The 15760-nt window shown below is 32.4% G+C and overlaps 3 protein-coding genes across 3 annotated transcripts; 1 reads left to right on the plus strand and 2 right to left on the minus strand.

Annotated features, from left to right (window-relative positions):
• Positions 1-1281: 1281 nt before the first annotated feature.
• On the minus strand, positions 1282-8092 carry LOC112775454 (probable xyloglucan glycosyltransferase 6). The gene is made up of 5 exons (XM_025819069.3): positions 6670-8092; positions 4173-4481; positions 3374-3664; positions 3185-3298; positions 1282-2550 (listed from the first exon to the last, which is right to left on the minus strand). Exons 1-5 carry the CDS (start codon positions 7432-7434, stop codon positions 1915-1917), a joined length of 2115 nt encoding a protein of 704 aa, XP_025674854.1. The 5' UTR covers positions 7435-8092; the 3' UTR covers positions 1282-1914.
• Positions 8093-8957: 865 nt separating this feature from the next.
• On the minus strand, positions 8958-11409 carry LOC112776093 (small ribosomal subunit protein eS8). Its single transcript, XM_025820078.3, has 5 exons — positions 11289-11409; positions 11101-11173; positions 10244-10574; positions 9346-9515; positions 8958-9250 (listed from the first exon to the last, which is right to left on the minus strand). Exons 1-5 carry the CDS (start codon positions 11290-11292, stop codon positions 9175-9177), a joined length of 654 nt encoding a protein of 217 aa, XP_025675863.1. The 5' UTR covers positions 11293-11409; the 3' UTR covers positions 8958-9174.
• Positions 11410-12711: 1302 nt separating this feature from the next.
• Positions 12712-14531, plus strand: LOC112779610 (glutathione S-transferase F9-like). Its single transcript, XM_025823939.3, has 3 exons — positions 12712-13057; positions 13158-13206; positions 13926-14531. The coding sequence occupies exons 1-3, from the start codon at positions 12914-12916 to the stop codon at positions 14378-14380; spliced, it is 648 nt and encodes a 215-aa protein (XP_025679724.1). The 5' UTR covers positions 12712-12913; the 3' UTR covers positions 14381-14531.
• The last annotated feature ends 1229 nt before the right edge of the window (positions 14532-15760 follow it).

Below are 15760 nucleotides of genomic sequence, written 5' to 3' on the forward strand. Positions count from 1 at the left end.
ATAACTTGCAAGCTAGATTCCCTAGCATAGCAATAGCATCGTAGCCAAGCTCACAACTGATGAAGAAGAAAATTATTGGTGACAACAACTACTATAACTATGGCATTTTAAAAAGGTGTTGTTAAAATTAAAATAATATTTTTTTTATTATTTAGCAATATCTTTTAAAAAGTGTTGTTAAAAAAGGTTTAATTATTTTGTTGATCTCTATAGTTTTGCAAAATTTTTAATTAGGTCCTTATATTTTTTTTTCTAATTGAGTCTTTACACCAATTTTTTTTTAATTGAGTCCTTACACCTTTTTTTTATTTGAGTTCCTGCACCAATTTTTTTTTTTAGTTGGATCCATATACAATTAAGCCAATTACTATCAAGAATGACTTAATTGAAAAAAAATTTGGTACAGAGATCCAATTAAAAGAAAAAAAAAGTATAGGAACTTAATTAAAAATTTCGCAAAAATATAGGGACCAACAGAATAATTAAACCTTAAAAAAATATTACTAAAATGTGAAAAAAAAGTGTGATTTTAATTTTAATAATACTTACATAATCATCACAGTTACCATAATCATAGACGTATTAGAATTCACCAATTTAAAATAAGATCTCTACTATTTTACTATACTAGGAAACTATATGGACCTTGAACTTAAGAAATCTCGACAAGAAATATGATATGTTTCGTAGCCAGTCTATTACTACCGAAAGGTGAACTCCAATGGTGTTAGAGATTAATTGTTGGCTTTTGGCAAATGGATACCCTTAGTATCCCCGAAAAGAGGACTTCAAATAAATGAAATTCGATGTAATCATGAGAGCTAGCAGACAGAGTAATTTGTTGGGGTTGCTTAGATATCATGTCTCTTATTCACCAAAGGCACCTATTCTCCCCTTTGAGTTGCACTTGAATACTGTGTTTAAGAAAGAAATAGACATGTAGACAAAGACGAACAAGAGTCATTGTATCATGGTTGTAACGTGAAACAAAATAGTAAAGATGAAAACTTCTTCAACGTCAGTTAAACAGTTCGTGATGGTGGTCCAATACAGTATGGGAAAGCAATGTGGTGAATATTTCCGGTTCCCACGTTCTCTCTCTTACGGAAAATACAAGATTTTTCTATCTTCGAAATAGAAAATATTATATATGTCTTTATCTACACAACCAAACAAGTTTTTATCTCAACTATCTCTACGTATCAACGACGATATTCATAATCTTGAAAAATTACAGAATCCACTATGGTGAGGACACAACCAATATTAATAAAACTAATGTGAAAAAAGAGGAAAGCCAATAGTGTCATTGATAACAAATCCAACTACAATAATGAAGCTACCAAAAGAATTACAAAAATGGGAACACAGGAAAACATATGTGAACCGAAGGGGACCAAAATCTGACTTAGAAAAAATCCAATTCAAACGACAACACAATGATACTACTATATGGTGATTGTACAGTTTGTCCATATGAAAAAAGAATAATAAATGCTATAATCTAATAATTTCTGCCTTCTAAAAGTTCTACCAGGCAAAACAACTGTATCAACTATTATAAGGTCAGAAATGTGATCCCCTTTTTTTGGTTTTCCCATGGTTTCCATTTCTATTATGGTTTGAAATAACTTTCTAGGTAGCTGAAGGCAATATATGACTTGGCACAACAAGAGGGAAGAAATCTTTACACCAAAAAAAAAAAAAAGAAACAATCTGAACTGCAAGTTTTGGAGCCAAGCCGCAACTGAATCGCTTCAAGTGGGAACCAAAAACCACATGGTATTTAAACATCTTAGGATCAAAATCAATGTGATCATGGGGTTTAAGGTTTTGGCCATTCTGACCTTTTAATTTGAATCAATGGGGATCCGAGAAGGTTATGCATCCACCCGAAATTCCAAATACAGAAGCTCAGCTAACCTGCTCGCCGATCAAATCGAGACCAACAACCAGGAAGCTTATACCTTGAAATAATAGGAAGTAGAAGTGAATTCCTTGTGCAGATAATAAGCTTCTAACCGAAGCAGTTAGCAAGATAAATGCGAGAGCAAGTTCTTTCCTGAACAGAAGATTTCTCTTCGTCTTTCCACTTTTCTTAGACAAATCTAGTTTGCTTAGTTCTTCGATGCCCGAATCCGAGGATGATCTATGAAGAGTGGCAGATTGCATTAGAGGTTCAGATTCCTTCTCGTAGGCGATCAAATCTGTCTCTGATGACCTTCCTAGTTTTTTCGTGACTACCCACTCATAAGAACTTCCAAAGCGAAATAAGCCGGATACCATGGCATTGAATTTGGTCACTGACATGGTGTTCTCAAACAGAAGGTATGGTACAATGAATGGAAATGAGCGTGGAGCCGGAAGAATGCTTAGGACAGACATGAGGCCAGGAATGTAACAAACAACTAAGGCAGGTAGTTCAGCTTCGGGAAGGAACATCGTCATTGGAAGAATGAAGCAGAAGAGGGTGAATGAATAAAATGGAAGAATGAGCTTCCTTAGAAGGAAGAAAAGAAATATCATATTGGCCTTCTTTACCCAACTAATCTGGAGAAAATAAAATTTACATCGGCACAATAATATTAGATCCTTCTGTAAGTCAAATACTCAATTATTTTTAATGAAATGGATGACATAAACTAGGTAGCAGTACATGCATTAAAAATAAAAAGCATATTTGATAACAATTATCTATTATTTGATTCTCTCTACCTTCAATCTATAATGTTTATGAAGATTATACACAAATTTAGAAAAGATTTTCAAATGAAGGAGCTATTAGAATTATCCTGATTAATCCTGGTAACCACAAAAGGCAACTTCAATATGTGACTGATTGAACATCTTTGTAAGTTATTTTAAGCAATAATTCTTCCAACTCAACCACCAAGAATAGGAATTCTTAGTGAAACAGGAAACTTGGAAATCAAATTCTGACTTTAAATGACTGAAAAGCTTTCAACTTTTGTATTCTGATTCTAAATGTAAATATTTTAATGTAGAGGAAATAGATGATTGTATATTTTTGTGCCTGCTACCTATGTTTGTCTTAAACTAGATTTAGGTTCTTTTGAGCATACACACCATTCTTACTTTCACTATATAATAACAGAGTAGTAGTTTCCTCGATTTAAGATAAGTCAAATTATTCTTAAAAGAAAACATACATAAAATTGAATACCTTCGAACGAAGAATGTCAAAAAAGCATAGACGAAACAATTGCATTGGACCAGAATGCCATCGGTGTTGCTGCTTCTTATATGCCTCATAGGTCTCTGGAAGCTCGCAAAGGCACTGCAAGAACCATAAATAGATATATAAAAACTAAAATATTTCAGATTAAGCTGCGATATTTGAAATAATGCTCACCTTAACGTCATTGATAAATACAAACTTCCATCCATGCAGATGAGCACGAACGGCAATATCCATGTCCTCGACAGTTGTTCGCTCCAACCAGCCACCACTGTCCTCTAGGGCCTTTATTCTCCAGACACCTGCGGTTCCGTTGAAACCGAAGAAGTTTAGGAACCAGCCATTCACCTGCTGTTCAACTTCAAAGTGGAATGATAAATTTATGTTCTGCAATCTTGTAAGCAAGTTCTCATCCTTGTTTACAAACGCCCATCTTGCTTGGACTAATGCCAAATCATCATTTCCCTTCAATGAGAGAAAAACAAGGACCAATCAGATTACAAAGACACTCACACTCAATACCGGAACCAAAAGGAATTTTCATTTAGCAATCAATCTTTTTTTTGTCCTCTTTTAAATTATTTAAAACATTTGCAGTATTTATTTAGTTCATTGGAATATCTTCTTTATACAATGAAATGATTTGTTAATAACTGCCATTTGTGATGACATCTCCTGACCTGAATTGTTAATTCAAACCAAATTTAGAAGTGGGGATATAAAAAAAGGAGATGCATATCACACTTATTGAATAATAAAAGAAAATTTATTCTTAATGTAAATTGTTAACTTCCTAGATTTATATACTTAAAAAGAAAAACTCAACTATCAGCATAATGTGTTGCACTTGGGATGAATTGGACCAAAATTTATGATGCCACAAAAGAAAGTGTACTCCGTTTCATAGTTGAAGTTAATAATTCTTCTTCCTGTTATTTTTTCTTTATCCCTTAAATGTATAAACATGAATTACCTCGAAATAAGGTATCGTCTTCAATAAGAAATCTGGAGTTGGCTGAAAATCAGCATCAAATATCGCTACAAACTCATAATCCTTAACATAATCACAGCTCATTGCAGATTTAAGATTCCCTGCCTTGTAACCTGTACGTATGAGACGATGTCTATATATTATCCGAACACCCCTCTGTTGCCATTTATGCACTTCTGCCTTGATGAGTTGTTGGATGTCTACATCATCGGAATCATCAAGAACCTGTACAAGCATTCTCTCTTTTGGCCAATCCATGATACAAACCGCTCCAATGGATTGCTGGTAAACCTATGGTCAACAAGGTACAAATTATGATGATACCAAAAAGGAGAGTATGGTAATATAAATTAAGATATAAGATTCTCAGCTCATACAGAAAAGTCAGCACCATCCATGCTCCAATTGATAAAATCAAAACATTTCCAAGAAAGTAACTATGCCAATCGCCATCTAAAGAAAGGACAATCTTATCTAATTCACTTTGCATTACAAATCAAGACATAAAAGGTAACACCAGCCAACTCAGAAGTTATAGGTGTTCATGAAACCAAATCTGCCTTGTATGCAGGAGAAATATTTTTTTTCCCCTCCATGTATGTTTGTGTTGTATGTGAAGAAGAAGATTATCTGAAACCTGAGTAGGACCACGCTTGAGGCTGTCACCAAGTAGAATCTCAGGAAGGTATATATAGACAGTCTTACCCTCGAGCAGAGCGTCTGGCATTTGATTTGGGGAACTTGTAGGTTGCAGGACAACAATCTTATTATTATGCCAAGGTTAACTCTCTAGATTTTAAAACTAGTAGGTCTAATAAATCAAACTTGAGATATTTTGTGATGATTAGGCTAAGAGAGCACTCCATTGCAAAACAACCCAACTTTATCCAGTTAAGGAAGGTCGTCTACATAAATCAAACACTATCATACTGCATCGAAATCCAATTTCCCCAAAATACTTCTAAATCAACCATCTTCTCTTCTCTACAACTATTAATTACACGTTTCTCATTTGAACCTATGTTGATCTTCTCATCGTATAACTAAAACACCTTTGGCGAGTCAACAAGCACACAAAACATTTTGAAACTAGACGATTCTGCTATCATTTTGTGCTTTACCCCACTTTACACATCCTTCTCTTTTATTTTCCTCTAAATTCAACATGGTACTGGAGCAGTACCACTATTTTTCAATTCAATCCCCAGCCCCCCTCTCAGTTTTGGTTTGCCCCAACTCAGCCTGTTAAAGCTTAATTACTTGGTTATAAATAACTCCCTACATATAAAATCCTACCCTTCCCCATTAGAATTCGTTTCTTTTCAGAATCTCTAACAATCATATCCTTTCTTTAATTCTACAATGTTGCACATAGTTTTAGGTAACTATCTCAAACTAGCCAATCACATACATTTCCGTATTTTTCTAGATTTGCAGCCATTATGGAACTCAAACACACACTTTGACACCGAACTGTCAACCTTTTCTAGTTCAAATTCGTCTAGAAAATCAACATTAAGCAACAAGTTCCCTAACAAACATTGACTTTAGACTGATAAACCAACAACTAAAAATTCATTGTCAAATTAGAAATAGGGTAAAATCCAGTTCACCCGTGGTTTTTTTTACCCCTGCTCAATTTCCACACATCAGAATTTTTTACCAAAACAAAAAAACGAATCGTTGTGGTATCACTAAACCACCTCATTTTTTGTTTTACACAAAACTGTTAAAATCAAATGCAGGTTAGCACCACAAGGCTATTCATGAGCCCTTATCATTCATTTCACCAATGAAAGAACAAAATTTAACATGCATGGTATTTTACAAAACAATTTACATCCCATGAAGAAACAACACAACCCCAGTGAGGATTATTTCAATTTGAGCCTTTGTTGGTGTACTGCTCTGTAGAATTTAAGGATTTGAAGAGACATAGAATACACTAGCACCTTTCAACAAAAATGAACATTAATTTGAGTCAAAAAAGACAACGGATGAGGTTTACATGGGAGAGAATTATATACAAAGACATAATTAAATCATTGATATAAATTCTATAGCTCCAGCAACAGAGCCATCCATGACTGAACACACATTGACAAATTCAAATGAAATTCACAAGAAGGTGCACAAGAATAGCTCCTAGATTGTTTCATTTATCTAATCATCCATTCAATCAACGGAACCTTATTACAAGTTAATGTTAGTATGCCAACAAATATGTGTCATATTACTCCAGACAAATGTTCTCCAACCTACTAACACAAGAAACTATAATTTGGAAATGAAGCATTACTTAAGCATCTCAATAAGTTAGAAAACCAAGTTGGCACCATAAGCACAAATCACAATCAAATAAAACAAACCAGCATCAGCATTTTTAAATATCAACAAGTGCAACATTAACAAATCTAAACGACAAACATAAGAAAAAGAATTCGTTTCGAAAGGACAATGGAACCTACATCATTCTTACCTCCCTCTCATTGCACATGGGAATCTGAATCAACACCATAGGATATTCTTCCACATTCACCTCCCTATTCTCTCCAATGCTGGCATACTCAATCGAAGCCACCGGCTTGAGCCGCCGGAACTTGATCCAAAAACACCCCAAGATCAACACAATCCTATCAACTGTCTGCACAATGAACAAAAATGTGCACACATTGGCCAAACCCTGCAGTGGCGGGGCAAGGTACTCGGCCCGAATCTCGAGCCATCTGGCGTAAACAACTCCCACCATCCCCAGCACCTCGGCGGACCCAACCACCGGAGGGCTGAAATGCCATCCTTTAAAATATGCTAACAATTCAAACCCTAATAAGAGGATCACCACAATTAAGAACGCCCTGATCGCCCGGTAGAGCCGCGACGAGGAATCGGACCGCGATCCGGCCGAGGAGATCCGCCGGTTGGCTGTCCGGACGAGATGGACGGCGCCGTTCGATATCCACGCAAGAAACGCGCCAACCTGCTGGAATTTCAGCCTCACAACCCATGACAGCTGGCGTGCGCTCCGTGCCCGGTCCTTCTCCACCAATGGATCGGAGGAACGAGCTTTTCCGCCGCGTCCGCCGCCTCCACCACCACCCTTGACATCGCCGCCGCCCTGGATGTCGACGGAAAGAAAAGGAGCTGATTCCGTTTGGTGCTCCTTGTCTTGGAAAAGGTCTACGTTGTTCTTTTCTCTCTGCTTATTCCACCATTCCTGAAACTCATAGTTTGGTGCCCGAGACATAGGAAGAGTAACAATAACCGAAAAAAAAAAAAAAAGAAACAATGAATGAGGAATAAATGGTGAGAAAAAAAACGAAGAGACTCGAGATCTTTTGTTTCTTCCCCTTTTTTCTCTCTTATTTTTTGGGGCTGTGTTTTGATGTTCTATTTTTTTTTTTTTTCTTTTTGGTGAAGTGTGATCCAAATTCCAAAGGCAAAGGGCGAATGAAAGCTAGAAGAGTATAACTATATTTGGAAAATGTGGAACCAAAATTTTAGCCACTTGATCTTGTTTCAGCTCATTTTTTGTTTTATTGTTTTATTGTTTTTCTTATGGCACCGACGCGGGTGTTGGCTGCAACGAGATCTGTTATTATTGAGCGGAGGACGGTGGCGCGTGAAGTGGTAGATGGGCGCGTGGGTGAAGAAGGAGTTGAATTGGATTTGGCTCGTGTGTTTGTTAACTGAAATGATGGCAGAATCATGTGAGTTCAATTAAGGGAGACCAGGGTAACCACGTTTTTATGTCGCTGTTCAGATCGCGAGACTACTATTGCTGCTACTTCTACTAGTGAGCTTTCTTTCCCTTTTATATCAGTTTCGGAACAGTATCAGTGTTTTACTTAACTTATCTTGGGAAAATCCACTGCCCAGTGGGGTTTCTCTTTCTCACTTGTGTCTCTGTCATTGTGTGTGCAATTTCATTAGAAAATAACTGACATTATTAAAATAGTATTAAAAAAAGTTATATAATTAAAGAAATAATTTTAAAAAATATCAATAATAAATTTAAAAATGTGATAAAATAATTAAAAACATCAAATTTTAATATATTTAATATTTTTTATTAATATGATTAGAAGAATGAAATATTTTTTATTTTTAAAATTTCTTAATTTTGCTCTAAATATTTTTTTGTAATTTTTTAAAATAAAAAAGTGAAAAAAATTTCCAGTTATTAAATTTTGTTGAGTTTTGTATACACCTAAATACGCAGTCAAATATTTCCAAAAAATTCAAATTAAATACATAAATTATTTGCCAAATACAACTTTTGTTTTCTACTTATAAAACAAAAAGGCATTTTTTATTATTTTTGTCGTGATTTTTTAATTTATTTGTCGTTGGAATTTTTTTTTTTTTAAAAAAGATTTTCGTCAATGATACAGATTTTTTGGTACCATTCCAATTGTTTAGCCAAAATTAAATAAATGTTTATATGTGAAAATAAATTTAAAAAATGGATCAAGTAGATAAAGCCACATAATCAGAGGATTATAAGTAGTAAACTCTCCATTCCCAGAATGGGTGTCGGAGATATTCACCAAGTGTCAAGTGTCAACAGCACACATTTTCTTAGCAGTTAGTCCCCATTTGGACCGAATGGAACAACAAAGAAAAATGCTTATTTAATAGATGTATTACAAGCGATTGAGAGACACCGATAAAAGTTTTTAAAAAGTGCAATTTTTACTATATCCTTATGCATCTCTAACTTGATCTGCCAATATAATTAAGCGAAGTATTATCTATCAATTCAAAACATTTTGATGAAAATTACTAGTACTCATAATTTAAGGGAAAAAAAAAACAAAAACAAAAGGAACATCAAAAACAAAACTAAGATAACAATACGCGTTAAGTCACACTAACGTGTTATGGCTTCATTCAGAAGGTGATGACGGTGCAAAAATCACCAAGAATGGAACCAATCCCCAACAAAAACGAATAAATCCATAATACAAGTATGAGAATAGAACAATTAGGCAGCACCCTTTCCCTTCTTCTTCTGGATTTTCTTCATGTAAAATTCAAGCTCCTTACCTTCCAAAATATAGCTGCAGCATTCAAGAAGGAATGAAACAAGCAACGGATCAAGAATCAAATTAGCCAATTCAGTGCAACCCAAACAAGCAATAATTATATGCATTACCCGTCAGCCCTGCCACATTGACCAGGTCGAGAAGCAATGCAAGCCAGCAATCTCCCACCACCAAACTGCTCTTCAATATGGGGATCAAGCTTACGATCTTTCTGACGTTTCTCGATTTTTCTCTGCACATGGTTGCTTTTCTTGGCTTCCTCCGTGGGGGTCTCACCTTCCTGCAAATTAGACATCAATGGATAATAAGAAACACATCAGCCTCTGCACAGCATTCTTATTTATGCTGCATTTTGTGCATTTGATCTAATGGAAAATGAAAACCAAAATTCTAAAATGCAAAAATTAGAGTATAAGAAAATCACATTTTAAGGGGTGAAAAGCACAATGAAAATTTAATAAAAAACACAAGTCAAATTTAAAATAAATGCTACTAATAGATTTTCATAAATTATATGCAAAGCATCAAACAAAAACAAATATATCATATTGACACTGTTCAGGCACTGTTAGATGTAACAAACATAAACAAATGCATGAGAGTGGTTACTTAAAATCTTGAGATATTCATGAGTAATGACCAATATTATTTGTATGACAAAAAATGCAAGAACACCCAAGTTCAACATCGAAAGGATAAAATAAACTAATCAATTGGACTTCAGTATACAAATATTGTATAAATATCATTATGCTTACAGCTTAGTTTATAGAATTTTGTTAAAAAAGAAATACCACTTCCCCTAATTTCCTATATTGTTTGAATTAAATTCTCAGGAGTAATAAAAATAATATCTCCATTTTTGTTTCTTTAAGGAGCAACTAGAAGTTGGTTAATTATTTTCAAAAGGCTTATCATTTACATTGATTATGAAGACAGGATAAAACATGACGAAAGCTTATCATACTAAAACAAAACAAAGAGAAAAGATCAGAAGGCTTCATTCACCTCAGCATCCTTCTTGGCAGCAGCTGTTTTCTTCTTCCTGCCAATATCAACACCATAATGCTGAAGGTACCACTGCTTGAATGGGGCAGCATCAACCTGAACAATGGCACTCTTGACAAGAGTCTGAGTTCTCACGAGCTCATTGTTTGAGGCATTGTAAACAACATCAAGAATACGAGTCTTGCGAGTCACAGCTTCACTTCCCCATGAATAGTTTCCGGTATCCAACCTCAATGCCCTCCACTTCACATTGCCACCTCTAACACGAATCCTCCTGACCGTCTTATTGCTCGATAACTTAGTGTTGGCTGGCTGGCGCCCAAGCTCATACCTATGTTAAACCATAAAAGTATCTTGGCTTCATAAAAATTATTTAGGACATATATATATATATAGGCCAGTTTATTAAGAAAATGTTGTATAGTACTATTTCATTTCAATTTAGGTTTTACTACAGGAATAGAAAATAAAACAACCTCATTGTATTGCATTTCCACTTTCTGTACTTATGATTTTCTATTTCCTAAATATATAAAACGAAATTATTAAATAACACATATCAGGAGAAGAAACTGGATCCTTTCACAAATCAGGCAATAACAGATAAGCCACTTTCAAACAAGTTCTACATTTTGCATCAAACTTCTATGCAACATTCCAATGAGCTAACACTGTCAGTTCTTCATCTCCCAATTTAATCCAAGAAGCCTAAATAAAAAATGAAACTAACTAGATCCAATCAAGGACAAGGGTTGAAATTTGGGTTTGAAACTAAGAGAAACTAAGGCACTTCGAAAAACAAAAAAAAACAAAATGAAGAAAAACACGGAGAATCGAAAGAGAGAGTGAAATCGTACTTCCTCTTCTTCCTCCAAACCTTCTTCTTGCCACCAGTGGCGCGCCTCTTGTGCATAGAATCCCTGGAAATACCTGCAACACAACAAACAAATCCATCACATAATTGGTGTTGCAATTGGATTCTGTGAAATCATGACATAATTGGCGTGGCAATTGGAGAAGAGCGATAATGTTGATTGAATCATACCCATCTTGGCTGAACCAAAACCACAACAGAGTCGGCCTCTCCCTGCTACCACCTTAAACCCTAATTGTGCCTTACACTATATATATATATATAGTTATATACGAGCTTGTGTTCTTTTCTCTTTGGGTCAGGGCTTCTTTTTGTTTTTGGTAATGGGCTTCTCTTTTTTTATGACCTAGTTTCTGATTTTTTTTTCTCTTTGGGTTACGATTACAGGCCTAAATTGAGCCTAATGTTAATTGTAATCAGTAACTGGGTCTTGTTTGGTTGGGTTTTCCTCAACCGGACAACGCTTTGTCCCCCCCACCCCCCCCCCAAAATAAAACTCAATTGTAAATTTGTAATAGCGAGCCATACACGGAAAAATGATAATTTTATAATTTAATATCAATTTTTATCTTAAATTTTAATTTCATCACTATTCATAATTTATTTCTATTTATTATAACCTTTTAATCTCTTATCTCCACTATGATAGTCGTCTTCTACTATAGAATATAAACTCTAACTACTTATTTTTATCTCTTATCCCAATTAATAGAATGTATAAAAGAAGATTTACTTGTGAAAATAAGTCGCTAATACAAAATTGACAAAAAAGTTAATTATTTATACATTAAATATTAAGTATTTAATAATAACTTATTTATTGTGAATATGAATTTAATTTTAATAATTAACCATATAAATTATTAACGTTCATATATATATATATATATATATATATATATATATATATATATATATATATATATATATATATATATATATATAATTTTTTTTATATTATAAGTGCATTAAAATTAAATTCTATAAATATCTTTCCTAGGAGGTTAAGAGTTTATAAATTTTGAAGATGAGAGCAATCTCTGAAATTTAAGTATTCTAAAATAGTTTATTTGAATTATATTTTAGACATATAATATACTATCTTTAATATGCATTAATTATTTTATTCTCATTTAATAATATACCCGTTAGACTTGATTGAGCTGGTAACATGATAAATATGTTTAATTGACATAATGAGTATTTATTCTTATCTATAAACATTATCTTATTATTTTCATTCGTTAGTTATTTTTTGTGCAAAGAATTATCACATATATATAATAAATTATCATTTGTATCCATGAAAGATACAAACGTTGACAAATGTATCCATATAAAAATAAAATAACAATTATACTCATAGAAAATAATTTCTGTGTTTCAAAAATACTCTAACGGATCAATTGTGTAACCAATGTTCGAGTACTCTTGGCACACACGGAAGCCATCTTCCGTAGTTATAATTATCATTTTATTCTTATATGAGTACATTTGTCAGTATATGTATATTTGATAGGTACAAATAATAATTTATTCGAATATACTACTTTATTTGGTTTGTTATTTACTTATTTTTATTTTTAGTAAAATAAAAAACATTAAAAATAAAAATAAAAAAAATAAAAACTCTAACCAAACACAGCCTAATTCTCTTTGAAAAATTTCTAGAGAATTGACTTTTAATGGTCTTGGCCTCTTGGAGGGCACTATAAAGTATAAAAAGTTGCAACATATCTGCACACTCACACCACAAATCATATATAGAATTCCTGAACCTAAGGCAGCAACCAACCATGGTAGTAAAGGTGTATGGTCCAGCATATGGTTGCCCAAAGCGGGTGCTAGTTTGTCTCATTGAGAAACAAATTGAGTTTGAAACAGTCGATGTTGATCTCATCAAGGGGGAACATAAGGAACCTGACTTCCTCAAGTTGCAGGTCTGTCTTCTCATTTCATGTTCTTCTTACTTTGCTTCATGGGTTTCAAGATTTTTTCTTTTTTTTTTTTTTTTTATGTATAATTATACTAATTTTGCAGCCGTTTGGAGTTGTTCCTGTTATTCAAGATGGTGATTATACTCTCTATGGTTAGTCCACTCAAATCCCTACAAATTTCAGCAATTTTTTTTTTCTTTTTCTTTTTAAAGTTCCATGCTTAGTAATTTTATTTTATAAAATATTTTGATCTAAGAGTTTAATTTTGATGCCCTAATCATCAAAATTAAATTATTGATTTAGATTGAAGAAAAAAAATGTTATAGTTAATTTGCATGAAGTGTACATAAATTATATGGACAATAAAAAACGAAAAATGAAAAGACATAACAAAATAAAAAGATAGAAAAATTGATAGCAAAAATAGAATTAATAAAAGAATACAGAGAAAATTAAAAGGAATAAAAAAATAAAATGAATATCCCACCCGACTCGAATAATTACTTCAAAAGGATAATTATTTCAAAAGGATAACGAGATCCTTAAGAAAAAAAATATTCAATTTGGCTCCTCATCTTTTTTTTGGACTGATTAGTCCCTATATAAAAAAAAATATTGACTTTTTTTGGCATAAGGGTCTCATTATCCTTTCGAGATAAAAAAATATTGAATTTTTTTTTTTGCACAGAAATCTCGTTATCCTTTTAAAATAATTGTCAGGGCTCGGTTTAAATTAATTGTAGGGGCTGTTTTAAGTTTTTCTGAAAAAAATATAGCGAAAACATAAAAAAAATAGATAAAGGTTTTACTAAAGAGAAACTTTCACTTAAATTCATTCTAGTTAATGCACTTTGTGAAATCAATTATGCAGAATCTCGTGCAATAATAAGGTACTATGCTGAAAAGTACAGAGAGCAAGGGACTGAATTGCTAGGAAAGACAATAGAAGAAAGGGGTGTTGTAGAACAATGGCTTGAAGTTGAAGCCCACAATTTCCAACCTCCAATCTACAACTTAGTAATGAATGTTCTGTTTGCTCCAATTCAGGGTGTTCCCTCGGACACAAAAGCGGTTCAAGAGAGTGATGAAAAGATTGCAAAGGTGCTCGATATTTACGAGGAGAGGTTGTCGAAGGCGAAGTACTTAGCCGGAGATTTCTTCAGCCTTGCGGATCTTAGCCATCTTCCATTTGGTCATTATCTGGTGAACCAAACAGGGAGAGGGAATTTGGTTAGAGAAAGGAAGCATGTGAGTGCTTGGTGGGATAATATTAGCAATAGGCCATCATGGAAGAAGGTTGTTCATGAATACAAGTATATTGTCTAATTTGCTTGGTTAAGAAGATAATTAGATAAAGCTTGCTACCATGCTGCTAATAAGGACCAGTCGTTTGTTTTTGTAGATTGCTTTTCTGTCTTTATCATGATGGGTGTGCAATAAGTTGTTAAATGAGAATAAATATCTTGTGTTCTTGGAACTTTGGTTCAATATCTGTCTTATCATTTATTAATGGTAAATACTAAGGTTTTTGAAATTGGACCGATCATCAAACTGTTTATTATTAATTTATTAGTTTAATTGTTTTAATTATAGTTTAATTGAAAAAGTTATTTTATAATAAAATTTTAATAAATATATTAAACATAATTAAAATATCATTTAAAATATAAATTTTAACATAATTTTAATAAATATATTAAACAATTAAACATAAATAATATAAATTTTAAAATATCATTTAAATTAAAAATACATAAAAGTATTATAATTTTATTTAAATACAAATTTAAAAATTAAATAAAAAAATAAATATAAAATACTAATATTAAAATTTGTCATCAGTAATAATTAATATTAAATAATTATCTATGATTATTCATAAATAAATATTTTATCATTAACTTTAATATATTTAAGTATCATTTTAAAAAATGTTATGATAAATATTTTATTTTTTTATTATCTAGGACTTTTTTTTTCTGGTGTAGGACTTTAGTAGTGGTTTTTTTGTTTTTGGGCTATTTGAAGCCCAACAAGAACAATATAAGTCCTAACACAACTACACAAACACTCTTTCCTCTTCATGGGAAAAAAAAAAAAAAAAAGCTCCCTCCCCTCTTCAAAAGTGTGTAGCGCACTAGAGCCTCCTTCACTAAAAATAGAAAATAAAAAATACTCTTAAAAGTTTTAAACTTAAAAAACCACCTAAGAGCATCTCCAACGGTAAGGGAATGTAGGACCCATTCTGACAAAAGTTAAAGATCAACCATTAGAGCAACATAAATACGAGTCTCAACACATATTTTAAAGTAAGAAAGACCCTGCTCAGAGAAACTTGCTTTGTTTTCATTATAATCAATAAAATTTTAACATGTGGCACTTAAATTTAAAAAAAAATGAAATAATATAGTATTAATATAATAACTAATAACGTTACATAATATGTTATCAATAAAGGATTAGACTTCATCTTATTATATACCAACTTATTTAACTTTACGTATATAATTAATATTATAATTATTTATAAATTAAATATGATTTAAGTATTTAATTTAGTTATTTAAAAAATTATATTAAATAATTAAATTATATTATTATATCAAAACTTCACATTATCGAATACTCTTTATTGCTATATATAAATTTATTTAATACTAATATCTTTTAATAGTGAATTATTTTTAAATTTATAAATTTAAATTA

The sequence above is a fragment of the Arachis hypogaea genome, chromosome 19 (genome assembly GCF_003086295.3).
Source record: "Arachis hypogaea cultivar Tifrunner chromosome 19, arahy.Tifrunner.gnm2.J5K5, whole genome shotgun sequence".
Taxonomy (NCBI): Eukaryota; Viridiplantae; Streptophyta; class Magnoliopsida; order Fabales; family Fabaceae; genus Arachis; species Arachis hypogaea.

Bases quoted from the DNA above. Each gene is read 5' to 3' on its own strand.
- LOC112776093 (XM_025820078.3), bottom strand. The intron at 9,516-10,243 runs GTGAATGAAGCC...TCTAATTTGCAG, and splicing joins CTGCCAAGAAGGATGCTGAG to GAAGGTGAGACCCCCACGGA. The intron at 9,251-9,345 runs GTAATGCATATA...TGAATGCTGCAG, and splicing joins CAATGTGGCAGGGCTGACGG to CTATATTTTGGAAGGTAAGG.
- LOC112775454 (XM_025819069.3), bottom strand. From the start codon at position 7,434: ATGTCTCGGGCACCAAACTATGAGTTTCAGGAATGGTGGAATAAGCAG. The intron at 4,482-6,669 runs GTAAGAATGATG...TGTTGACCATAG, and splicing joins CCATGTGCAATGAGAGGGAG to GTTTACCAGCAATCCATTGG. The intron at 3,299-3,373 runs GTGAGCATTATT...TGGTTCTTGCAG, and splicing joins TATTTATCAATGACGTTAAG to TGCCTTTGCGAGCTTCCAGA.
- LOC112779610 (XM_025823939.3), top strand. From the start codon at position 12,914: ATGGTAGTAAAGGTGTATGGTCCAGCATATGGTTGCCCAAAGCGGGTG. The intron at 13,058-13,157 runs GTCTGTCTTCTC...CTAATTTTGCAG, and splicing joins CTGACTTCCTCAAGTTGCAG to CCGTTTGGAGTTGTTCCTGT. The intron at 13,207-13,925 runs GTTAGTCCACTC...TCAATTATGCAG, and splicing joins TGGTGATTATACTCTCTATG to AATCTCGTGCAATAATAAGG.